Consider the following 13,727-nt stretch of genomic DNA (forward strand, 5'->3'; position numbering starts at 1 on the left):
TTTTTACGTCAAAATTTGTTTTTCGTTTAGAAATGGCCCTGATACAGGAAAAAATTTCCTCTGCATGGGTGGAATTAGAGTTAGATTGGTCGGATCAATGATGGTTTTGGCAAAAGTGAATTTTGAATATAGAGTGAGGTATAAACAAAAAAATTAATTGGAAGCAACAAAAAACTTTGAGAAGGTATTAAATAGGTGATATTGGTCATACACACCTGTTTTACACTGTCAATCAACCACTTGAATGGTATCTATCATCTGGAGTTTTCTGTCCCGATTGGTTTGGGCACATTGGTAATTGTCCAAACGAATTAAAAACATGGAAACAAATTTATTGTTAATATATCAACTAATACATTGCGATAAATCAATTTTTATCACCGAAATCTGCATTAAAAGCTATAAACAACCATCTTCTTTCTATATTAGCGCCTATACCGAACAATTCTTGTTTAAACACCGTAGGAAACCTACTCAATAGAGATTCAATTTCAGCTGGTCGGAGATTAGATTCGATTTTACTAACGTACGACCAAATGTAATCCAAACCGGCTCCGAAGGGATGTACGTTCAAAAAAGTTGAGATTATTCCAATTAATTTAGCATCGCTTTCCGTTAAATTTTGTACACTTTCACTGGGGCTTTCACCTACACTAATTGAATCACATTGTTCGTTATCACTACCATCGATTATAACTATTTCTTTATCGGTGAGTTGTTTTCCTCTTTCGATCCGAAGTTTCAACTGGAGATCTTTTACTTTTGCTTCTTCTTCGTTTTGTCTCTTCTTCGTATCTATCAGTTGTTGTTGCATACCGTGTAAAGTTTGTTGAAGCATTTTAAATTGTTTTTCTTTTTCTTCCATATCTTTTTTATAATCAGTTTTTAGTACCTCTACCTGAAACGAATACACCTTTTAGTAAATAATTGAACATTACAAACTGGACCATGCAGCTAAAACTGATTATTAAACGAGGCGGTTTAAAATATCAGTGGAGAAAACAAAATTAATTGGTGTGTGATAAAATTACTACCATAATATAGAAAAAAGTAGAAAAAACAGAAAAACAAGAACAAGAGTTTGTGTAGCGCAGTTTACTTCAGTTTATAATAAATAGTCATAGTGAACAGAACGGATTAGCAAACTAATTGAATAGTTTAAATGAATTAGTTGAGTTAAAGGGATAAGTGATTTATATAAATTAGTTAAGTGTAGTACAAAAAAGTCCGTACAGTTTTTATGCAAAAAATTAATATTTAACAAGTTATCGTCAATATAATGCAAAATTGACGTTTTTTCTCAATTAGTTCCTACATGACGTAGAAATATTCAAAGCAGCTAGTTTCAAACGTTAAAGTTTAAGCTTCAAAACGAGATGTGGTACCAAAGCTAAGGATAATTTGTTTCTGTTTACATTCTGAGCCTCCTGATCACAACAAGATGCTGGTTCTAAATACTACAAAGGTTCTTTAGCGACTACAAGACATCTTGGTGAAAAAGGTCTTTTGGAGTTACCGGAAGACCTATAAGCCGACGAAACTGCTGAATCAGAGATTTTTGGGTTACAATTTTTATGTACAAGAATCTGTTACGAAGCTTTACATGGGGAACATGAAATTTTGAAATAAAATGGCCTTAAAACTCCGAAGTTTTACCGCAGAAGATTAATCGAATGTTTTATAGTCGAATGAATAGAAATTTGAGCCAAATTAGTCAATAATAATAACATCTTAGGGCAACAAAAAGCCTCGAAATCTTTCAATTTTTGATAGAACCTTTGTACATCACCGGATCTACTCTACAAAGTTACCGCTCTAATTATGAGCTTTTATTTCACTATGATACAAATCTGCACGCATTAAAACACGATTTTGAGAAAACGAAACTCTCGACAGGCCTGCCTAGTCTCCGGACCTGAACCGCATTGAACTTTAATAAGGTTTAATTCGTAAACGTAACGTCAGATGTCACAAAATCAATAAAGAAGCTGAAAAGTTGCGCGCTTGGAAATAGTATAAAATTCAATTTCGATATTTTATCTTTACATTTACCTCATTTTTATACGCTTCGATTTGACATTTCAAACTGTCGTTTTCGTCTTTGTACGATCTTTCTTCAATGGTTAAATCAGTCTTTTGTTTCTTTTTCGACGGTTCTTCGTCATCGGACACGTCCATTTCGTCGTCGTCTTTTTCTTTGGGAATTTCTTCTAATTGAATATTTTTTATTTCCTGCAAATATTTGGATCGAATTACTGTGGTGTATTGACGGAGACGTTTTGTAACAACTAATCTTATTTTTTTTTAAACACAGTGATTACAAAGGTGTTTAAATTTATTATCGTCGGGTTTCCTTAAAACTGTTGAAGTTGATTCGTTTTCGAATCTACCAAAATTCTCGAGATCCTCGTAAGTATCTAGCGATATAAATCATTTAAGAAACACCCTGTAAGCGGATAAATACATTCCTTACCTAATATTCAAATTTTTTTCTTAATATTTTACGGAATTTACATGTGCAATCTCTATATATCAAAATTTAGCGGAAAGTGGTCTCGGGAATGTAATATCACTGACTGACACACAGATGGCGGTGCTAGAGTCAAATCCATATGACGTTTCAAAAGACTATGCGCGAAATTTCATGACATTTCGATTAGTCAGAAAAAAGTGACAGCTATATACGTTATTTTCAAAATAATGGGTTAAAAACGAACAAAGCAGTGTTTGGTAATGTTTGTACGTAATAAATCAAGATTTTTTGCGTCGATATATGACAATGGATGAAACATGGATCCATCACTCCACTTCGGAATAAAAACGATCATCATCCGAATGGACTGCAGTCGGCGAACCACGTCCGACACGTCCAAAGACACAACAGTCAGCTGGGAAGGTTATGGCTTCAGTATTTTGAGATGCGCATGGAATATTGTTCATCGACTATTTCCAAAAGAGAAAGACAATCAATAGCGAATACTACATAGAGTTGTTGAATCGTTTGAATGCAAAAATCAAAGAAAAAACGTCTTCATATATCGAAGTTTTACCAAAACAACGCACCGATTCACAAATCGATGACAACGATGGTTAAATTGAACGAATTACACTTCGAATCGCTTCCTCATCCACCGTATAGTCCAGATCTGACCCCCCAGTGACTACTGGCTATCCTCTGATCTCAAAAAAATACTCGCCAGTAGGAAATTCAGCTAAAAAGAAGAAGCAATTGCTGAAACTGAAGCCTATTTTGAGGCAAAAAACAAATCCTTCCACAAGCGCGGCATCGAGAAGTTGGAATGAATGTGTTGTTCTCGAAGCAACCTCATGATTTAATCAAAAGTCTAATTAACCAAAAAACTGCGAACAAATTTTCGAACAAGTGACTGTAAGCCGGGGAGGTACTGGGGACAGTTTCATCCGATTTAGGGAGGAGATCCTTTCGGGGGTGTTCGAGATAAGATCCTGCGAAATGAAGAAGACTCATTTCCTTATAAATGATATAGAACTTTTACAGTTTTAATAACCCCATGAAATATATATTAACTTTTATTAAAAATCCTATAATCACCTGTTGAGAAAAAATTGAATATATAGTTGAATACATAAAGGATATGAATCCTGTTTTTTTTTTTTCTAAATATTATGCAGATCGTTGGCGTCATCTTTAGGCTGACTGACTGTTTATGTCGACTTACCTTTCCTTACCTTTTTATATTTAATATTTTTATATCTTTAAACGCTTAGTATAGTGAACTAATTTTATAGTAAATAGTGAAAATGTTGTTAATCGAGAATTAGACTAAAAAAAACTAAATCTAAGTCATGCAAAAAAACCTTGGACTATCAAATGTAAACAAACGGTTCATAACAAAAAAATGTCGTTTTCCTTTTCCTAAAAACGAAATTTCATTTGAAATAGTTTTCATAAAATAATTGTAGGTTATGTTTGGAAAATAAATAAAAGTGATTTTATACGGGCAAATAAGAATAAAAAACAGTCGACATTTTGTGTAGCGATTTAAGATCTAACAGTTACATGTACTGTTAATACTTTGATCAAAAAAGTAGGAAAACATCTAAAAGGACTAACGTCAAAACGAAATTGAGCATTTATGTACCATTCTACATATCTTTAAAGGAAAAAAATGGCAAAATACAGGGTGCGGCAGCATAACTTCCTTTTTTCAAAAGTTAATAAAACTTATTGTATGAATCAGAAAATTTTTATTCGTTTTTTATAATACAGGCACATACATAAAGTTTTGTTTTACTGAGTTTTGAAGATCAAATCAGTTAGGTGACGTCCCCCATTCTCCATACACTGAGTAAACCGATTTCTGGCGTTTGTCATGACTCTTGCCAGCATAGCAGGCGTTATGTTGGCAATTTCTTCCTGGATGTTCGTCTTCAAATCTTGTAGGGTCCTTGGACGGTTCACATACACACGGGATTTCAAAAAACCCCATAGGAAATAATCACAAGGGGTCAAATCGGGAGAGCGGGCTGGCCACTCCAAATCGCCCCTAATTGAGATAAGGCGCTCTGGGAAGTGTTCCCTCAAAACAGCCATCGATGTTCTTGAAGTGTGTGCCGTTGCTCCGTCTTGTTGGAACCAAGTGTCCCCTAAGTCCAACTCATCTAGCCGTGGGAAAAAAAATTCCTGTAACATGTTTACATACCGGTGCGAATTCACTGTCACTGTGACTTCATTTTCCTCAAAGAACCAGGGACCAATAATTCCACGTGAGTAAATTGCACACCACACTGTGACTTTAGGTGAATGCAAAGGCCGTTGATGCAATTGTCGAGGATTGGTATCAGCCCAGTAGCGCATGTTTTGTTTGTTTACGGATCCACACAAATGAAAATGGGCTTCATCACTAAAAAAAACAATAGCGTCCTCAGGAACGACTTCCAGAAAAACCTCACACGCGTTCCTCCGAGAATTGAAGTCACGTTCAGAAAGTTCCTGCACAATTGCCATCTTGTATGGATGAAAATGAAGATCATCATGAAGTATTCTCCTCACAGAACGATCGGAAAGTCCAAGGGCAGACGCATGTTTGCGCGCAGAACGCCGTGGTGATCGCAACACTGAAGTTCTAACTAACTCAATGTTCTCCGGTGATCTAATGGGCCGAGGGACTCCAGTTCTTCGTCTTGTCACACTTGCAGTTTGTCTGAACGTAGTGACCCACATAACAATTGATTTCCGGTCCGGGACAGGGGCCAAGGGGGCTAAATTAAAGCGATTCCGAAAGGCGCGCTGGGTTGCGATCACAGAACATCCGATCGAAAAGTAAACCTCAACGGCAAACGCACGCTCCTCACTGTTCCAACGCATGATGGCGACTGAACTGTGCCGGGACAAAACTTTATAGTCCCCCCTCTCGAACGAGACCACTAGCACTCCGTTACGACATCTACCGACTAAATGGCGAACTTTTTAAAAAAGGAAGTTATGCTGCCGCACCCTGTATCTAAAAGGTCAAGACGATCTCGGGCAATTATGCACCATTCTATATTCCTTTGGCCGAGAAAGAGGCAAAACATCTAAAAGGACTAACGTCAAAAGGACCTTGCGCAATTATGCACCATTCTACATTCCTTTAGCCGAGAAGGAGGCAAAATATCTAAAAGGAAGAGACGATTTTGCGCAATTATACATCAATTTATGTTCTTTTAGCCATTTAGATCGTTTTGACGTTAGTCCTTTTAGTTGTTTCACCTCTTTCTCGGCCAATGGAATGCAGAATGGTTGCATAGTTGCGTAATGTCGTTTTGACGTTAATCCTTTTAGATGTTTTGCCTCTTTCTCGCCCAATGGAATGCAGAATGGTTGCAAAATTGCGCAATGTCGTTTTGACGTTAATCCTTTTAGATGTTTTGCCTCTTTCTCGGCCAATGGAATGCAGAATGGTTGCATAGTTGCGCAATGTCGTTTTGACGTTAATCCTTTTAGATGTTTTGTCACTTTCTCAGCCAAAGTTTTACTCCAAGAAATTGAATGGTCTAAGGGAATCGCGTTAAATTAAGAAAAACCGTCACGATGTGCACGTCACAAGTTTTCGAGAAACTAAAAGACTGCGAAACAAGTTTTTCTACGGGTGCTATAAAAATTTTTCACTTGTCTTATTCCTTGAATACGTTTAAAACCGAGAATTTTCCACGCAATGGGAAATGACCGCCATTATAGTGTTGATGGTGCAATGTTGATGATTAGCGCGCAGTGTCTACTCAAGCGCTGCTCCAAACCATCCAGCAAGGCAAAATATTTGAAGAAAGAGGACCGGGATGATAACGAACGTCCTGTCTTAGAACCTGGTTCAATAAAAACCACCCCCAAACTTCTTTCGCATTGCTGCCGACAAATATAAAGATTGGAATGATGATTATCAATATTCGTCACGGATAGGCACCACAAGAAGAATAAATATTGATTGGGTTACTACCTCAAGTTTTGAGATAAACAAATAAAATTGAATATTTATAATTAGAAATGGCTTTTTGTTTTTCAAAGTATTTTCCATTAAGATCAAGGTACATCCAAAACTAAATGTGATTAGAGCTCATCAACCGCTTCTTCAGGTATTCCGCGGGAATAAAAAGAAACCATTGCGTGTCAAACAAGAACTGTACGGCAGATGACCCTTAAATTCGACGTTTTCACTGTCCATAAACGTTTTTGTTTGAACTGATGTGTGAGAGCTCGCATTGTCGTGGTTAGGTTTCAAACACTTCTTGCAAACAAATGCTGGCGTACCATTTGGAATTGATCATTCTACGTTGCTTTTATGGAAAGGTAGCGACATGTCCAGTTATTCTGACCATTTGTTTCGAAGTGTTTCGGTGGATTCGGTTCGTCTTGAAAGACCCATGCAGCAGATTGTTTCGCCGACTGTGATGACCTTAGGTCTTTTGATGCAATTTTGAATGTACGCGAGTAAAATTAATGTCCAAATGTGCCTCAATCTCACGGTATGTCAGTCAGCATCGACATTTTCTGGCACAACCGCCGATTTTGGACTACCTAATGTCAAACTTTATAATGTCAATGTCAAATTTCATATGTTCACATCGGTGTTGCCATATCTCGAAACTTAAGTAGCAACGGTAATTTTATGGGCCATAGAATACAAACAAAATTGCTAAAAGTTTCCAGTTGTTGTATAAACATGAATTTTTTAACTATATTCTTATTTGCCCATAAAAAACGTATCTAATACTAATTTTTAATGAAATAACAAATGTTTGTAGTTATTACAAAACTTTTTTTCTATTTCAATCGAAATTGCAATACTAACAAATCCAAAAAACTTTTAGGAAAACGAAAATTTTACATTTCCTTTGCAATTTTCATCAAAAATAACAGGTCTCTTAATAAGGAAGCCATGAAAAACCTAGTGCCAATTTTAATAAGTACATCGATAAGACAACCATCGATTGTCACGTTATTTTTTAATTCTACATTTGAATTAAATCGGCGGTATTACAAAGTTAAGGCCCGTTTCACAAAAGACCGATAAACGGTCGCAACAGATCGTCATGTTTTCACATGTTAGCTGTGTGCTGTAGGAGCTGTACGTTTTTTCCTTATTCAGTCAAGCCCCCCCCCCCCCCCCCAAAATAAAACCTTACTTAAAACCAGAAACTGAAAATACTCAAGAACCTCGATAAATGGATTTTACGACTTCGAAAACGCTAAATTAACGTGTTTTATTGTGAGGTACCGTTAAAAATTGTAATAAAGGCTAAGATTTTGACAATAACATGGAAAAGAAAACTGACAGTAATAATAATAATAAAATAAATACGAGATAGTTATGGGTTTTTAGTTAAAATTTAACTAAATTTAAAAATGTCGTAGTTTTCGACATTTCTGCTGATGTCACTATCGAAATTCACGAAAATATGTCGATTAAACTCTCAATTTTCCCCTTACACAAAAATTCATTGTTGCCAGTTGCAGATTTTATTACAAAAAAGTGAAGGGAGACTTATTGTAAACGTTTATAAAAGTACCTAAAGTTGTTCTAACCTCACTTCGATATCCTATTATTTGGTTATAATCATTTTATTTATATTCACACTGGTGTTTGTATTTAAATGAAAAGTTCCATTGAATCCTTCATTAAATTAAGAAGCTGGTAGGAAAAGTGGAAAAATAAGATGCCGAAATAAAACTTCAATACAACTAAGAAACAGATATTTTCATTAATCAAACTCCTACTTAAAATTGGCGACGTTTATCTTAACAGACCTGAATGATTAGTGTTAGTGAAATTATTAGGACACAAAAAAAAAATTAAAAGAAAAAGAAAACTGACATTGACCGTCCAAGGTGGTACCTACCAATGACTGCTTTTTCCAAGTCTCTATGTTCTTTCTCTGAGCCTTGGTGAAATGGTCCCATACTTTCTTGTGACACGCCGCTGAGAACAATCTCTCAATTTGACCGACTAATAGCACACGCAAAGATTTTTATTAACACCTTCAATAAATACCATCATTGATAATACCAACTGTTTCACTATATTGTGCAACGCCCCTATCACTAAATATTCCAATCACCTAACCTAGACTAGAAATTTTTGAAATGTGAAGTCAATTCTAAACATTCTTGTATGAGCAAATGTTAATTCAAATACGAAATTTTTATAAAGTTATGGCTAAAACTTTTGTAATACCCTGGTAACATCCCACCTTTTTAAGGTAAATTTTGGTTATACTTTCAAGTAATTCGAGTTTTTAATATTTCAATTTCCGAAACTCTTTCCTGATAGGAAGAATTATGTAAAATTCAATGCTCAACATTATATTATCGCTTGTGTGAAAATTATTTTCTGGAAAGTGATTTTACAAATTTCAATAGAAAACATTTGAAGTATGAAGCTATCCCATCTATTCCTATCTTTCATCTGCCTTCATTTATGAAGATCACAGTTATGCCAAACTTTATGAATGTACCTATAGAAGATAGAATATATATCAATTTCATCGGAATACAATTGTCAAAATATCAAAATTGAAAAACAATTTGAAGAATAACATAGAAGCTTAGCAGGGAGGAATTGAGGAAGATGAGGCAGAGAAAATATCACTCAGAATGTTCAGAGACAGAATCACCAAAGAAAAAACCGTCTCGTAATAATGACCAAACTTGGGACGTCCAATTAAGTAAAATCACTCTAATTTGTATTAGTTTCTAAATCGTCTTGATTTTAGATTTTTTCTAATTAAAATTAGTTTTTTATCTGTCTTTCAAAAATAAAAGAAAAAACTAATTTAAATTAGAAGAGGCGTAAAATCAAGACGCTTTAGTAACATTAAGAAATCAAAGAAATTTGTATTAAACAGATAGGCAGATTATTGACTATTATCCTTTTTTACATTAATTTAAATTGATTCTACTTAGTTTAATATACGATTTTTTGTTGCACCCTATATATTGTTTTATTTAATGTACTACTTACTTTCTAACAGAAAATATTATGGTGCTGAAATTGACTTTACATTTTAACATTTCTAGTAATTTTGAATATAGAACAAAAATATTTATTTTATATAGTGTAACACTTGATATTAATATGAACTACATTCCTAAATTTCCAAAAAGTTAACCTTGCACCGTTTCCTCATAATTTTTTTAAGGAAATTTGCCTTTAACATAACTTTCAAATCATTTCTTTAGACAGTAATTGCAAAAGTAATAAATATTGCAAGGAAACTAGATACGTTATTCTTCTTTTTCTTATAACCCGGTCTTCATCTATACTACTACACAGTTTTCTGGACCCTAAATGCTTAAGAACCTTCAATTGAAGTTAATAAATTTTAGGAAAAGATTTTTTGTTTAACTGAGTAATCATATAGGCAAAGGTCAAGTTACGAAAAGAAGAATAATATCCACTCAAATAACCTATCTAGTCTCTTTTAGACATTTTTAACTACCACAATGTGAAACTTAGAAAAAAGTACATTTTGTATAAATTGACCAAATAACAGTTTGAGAACGGGAAATTCAAAATCATTAGAATCCTCAAAAAGAAATTATTTAAAAGTGTCGGGGGCGGCAAATAATAAAGCAGTTTTCACAACCGAAATTCGCTTGGTTACTTAAATAAGTATACCTACAAACCTAAATGTATTAACCCAAAAATTAAATGCTCTTTACTCACCTTCTAACAACATTTTTTGTTTATCGCCATCCAGAATCGGAAACACGTAGATATATTAGAACTTTATAGTTTTTTTATAAAGGAAAAGGATTTCCTTAACACATTAACTGCCAACTATGAAATAACCTTATAATTTCTTCCCCCAACACATTTTTGTCCGAAACAATTCGTAAAACTTAATAATTTTTACTCGGTAATAACTTTGTATTGTAAGTGTTTTAATGCGATTAAATCAAATTTTTAAAATTGCCTTGGCAGTCAACGTGTTGAAAGTAGTATTAATAACTCGAGGTACCATATAAAGATTGAAAGAACAAAATATCAATTCATAACCAGCTGTACACTACAGAAATAAGTGGATACTTTGAAACTACCAATTGGAAAAGAAATTAGATAAGAAAAAAGCACCAGATGCAGACAGTGCACCTTTAGCCAACACTTTTTGGTTTGATCGTTGAAATTAGGAAAATTATTGTTGATAGATAAATTAAAAATTAGATCCCCTACATATATTTATCCCATTAAACAATCGACTTTTCGCCATTTGTGTTGATGCCAGGTATATCGGGATATTTCTGTGAATTCTAATAAGATTTTGCTAAGGTAATTACATTTGAATATAGAGGTTTAAAACTCAAATGTAATTCAAAAAACATTCAACTGTAGCTTGAAATTAAAGTTTTTTTTTTAAATAACAGATGTCTCGACCTTGGGTACGTAATTTTTGATTCAATCAGTGGTTAACATTTCATGTCAACTATAAGTACAATAAAGAATATGTTGTGTCACAAAGTGGACGCAAAGGACAGTGGAGTTATGAATGATGATACTAAAATAAAATCAGGTATCGTTTCTTACACTTGCATATTAGTTATCAAAAGTGTTATTTAATTTTTGAAAATGCTGCAGATATAAACAAAAAACAAATTCGTGGATCATATACAAATTAATCTATCATAGATACCAAAAACGTTTACCATAAAGTATATTGGAGAGTTATACAAAACTTGCCAATTTTTTTTTCTTAAGCATCATTTCATATAATTCTGCAACACACTTTAAATAATTATAGGTATACTTATTTAAAACCAGTTTTTGAGAAAGAAACATACTTACACAACAGAAACAGACGAACCCTAATGTTTTTTTTTCGGAATTTCTCCAACGTTGTCTGTAAGTTTTTCTTTTCTGAACACAAAGATGTTTTTACTAATTTTTATTGCAAAGCTAAGGAGTATTCCAATTTAAACCTGACTAATTGCCAGATGCACTATGAGAAACATAAATCAATTTTATGTACCCCTCTACTTCATATGATTGAAATGTCATCAAAGAAAAGTATAAGTTTGTAAAAACACAAACTTTGGGATTCTAGAAACCTGTTTTATGATAATGGTTGACGATATGAAATAAATTTTCACCTAAGAGGGGGCTTTCGAGTACAAAAGACACAGATATTTAAGAGTCTTTCACTAACAATCACTTCCAAACATGTGTTATCTATTTGATATAAACAAAAGGCCTGCATGTGGATAGATCCTAGATTTCGTTGATGTAACAATGAGAGATCTGCACAAAATAACTATTAAAAGTTGTATAGGAGAGAACACAATCAATATTTATTAACAATAACATAAAACAGAGAAGAAATACAAAATTGTCTCTTCTAAATTGAAAATGTTATAGACAATGTTGGAGAAATCTGAACACCTCCAGAATAATCAAACTGAAAATAATACGTTAAATTAAATACTTACATTGCAACAGTATACCCTGCATTCTCCCCTTCAATATTTCTTTGGCTTTCCTCAATTCCTCTTCATATTGACTTTTTTCATTAAGTAATCTTCTCACATGGGAATTTGTAGACTGAATCATGGAATAAAAATTATTAGAGTTCCTCTTATTACAATCCCCCCTTTCCAGCCAGGTTATTACAGTCTAAAAAATAAAAATAGTTCACCTTACATTAAACTACAACTAAACTACCACTAAAATGTTATATTAGGTAAAAAGAAGTCACTACTTTGATATGTTCTTCAACTTTTCACTTTTTAGACCTTTTTATATATTTTCGTGATTTGATTTTAGGTCTCTTTTGATAGAAAATCAATTCAAAGTAAAAGAAAAAAATTTGATGATTCAACTTGTTTCAGCCCTTATCAAAATATATGTTATATTTTGATAAAGACATAGAGAGGTCAAAATGTTTTTTCCTGTTATTTTGAACTGATTTTCTGTCAAAATAGACCTAAAATCAAAATAAATAATCAAGAAAAACTTTGATATTTAGTTAAATTTGATGTGCATATTTCAAATGAAAATATTAAATGAATAACCCAATTTAGCTTCAAAGTAAGTAAATTCACCTGTACAGCTTTGGTAAATGTCTCATCTTGTTTGATTTTTTCAGCAATAGCTGCAGCTTCACGATCAGTATAATGAACAACAGGGGGAGGAGAAGGAGGTCTTAATCTTTCTTCTTCCATCCTTTCTCTATGTCGCTGCTCTCTCTGCAATTGTCTCTGCCTACATTCCCATTCATATTGATCATCTCTTGCCTTTGACCGCAATAAAAAATGTATAAGTACAAATATAAAATCATTAAAACAAACTTACCTGTGCATAATCGACATGAAGTCTACCTGTATTACATGCATCAGTATTAGAGCCTATTCTAACTCTATACCCCGATAGAAAAATAGCAGCATCAACTGATGCTTCATAGACAAATCTCAAATGACAAAAATTCTTCTTGCTTAAACGCAATGTTGTAATTTCCCCACATCTTTCAAATATTTCCATTATAATTTCTTCAGTCATATTTTCAGGTAGGCCTCCTACAAATACAGTGCGGCATCCAGGAGGCCTATCCCTGATAGAAGGTAATGGAGCATTTGGATTAGGAGGAAACAGAGTACACGATTTACAATGAATTATTTCTTTTGCTGGGTTAATCATCATAGCAGTATCGGGGGGAATTATATTGTGATCGGTGGCCAGCATTGGAGGTATCATACCGTAATTATTCATTTGCATCATATTAGGGTCAACCAACATGTTCATCCCTACCATGGGAAACCCCATACCTAACGATTTCATAATAAACATCGGGAGAGAATAAAATAATAATACTTACCCATAACTCCTCCCCACATATTAGGTGCCCCAACACCCGGGCCATTAGAAATAGGTACTACATCTTGAGAAACATTAGAATCTGAATCTAATGATTTGTCTGTATCTCTTCTATCTCTTGCATTACGACTACTAGTTCGGGATCTTTTATCTGAAGGGCTTTGGCTGGATTCATCGTGATCTTCCATTGGTCTTGATTTATTTTTTGGAAACTCTAATGCAACGTCATTGATAACTGTATTAAACATTTTATAAAATTTTTAACTAATAGATAATAAGGAACATTAATTCATTTCTACTATAATACGGCATTAATTAAATATATTTATATTAAAACATTGATTGCGGATAGGTCAAACACTGACAAATGAAAGATGACAGAAGTAAATGATATTTTGGCGAATAAAC

General features: G+C 33.7%; 1 protein-coding gene across 1 annotated transcript; it reads right to left on the bottom strand.

Moving 5' to 3' along the window:
* Positions 1-316: 316 nt before the first annotated feature.
* LOC130895275 (ecto-NOX disulfide-thiol exchanger 2) lies at positions 317-13,695 on the bottom strand. The gene is made up of 7 exons (XM_057802497.1): positions 13,321-13,695; positions 12,801-13,270; positions 12,551-12,742; positions 11,939-12,122; positions 8,356-8,462; positions 2,053-2,232; positions 317-898 (listed from the first exon to the last, which is right to left on the bottom strand). Exons 1-7 carry the CDS (start codon positions 13,565-13,567, stop codon positions 368-370), a joined length of 1,911 nt encoding a protein of 636 aa, XP_057658480.1. The 5' UTR covers positions 13,568-13,695; the 3' UTR covers positions 317-367.
* Between the last annotated feature and the right edge of the window lie 32 nt (positions 13,696-13,727).

Source organism: Diorhabda carinulata, chromosome 6, assembly GCF_026250575.1.
Source record: "Diorhabda carinulata isolate Delta chromosome 6, icDioCari1.1, whole genome shotgun sequence".
Lineage (NCBI taxonomy): Eukaryota > Metazoa > Arthropoda > Insecta > Coleoptera > Chrysomelidae > Diorhabda > Diorhabda carinulata.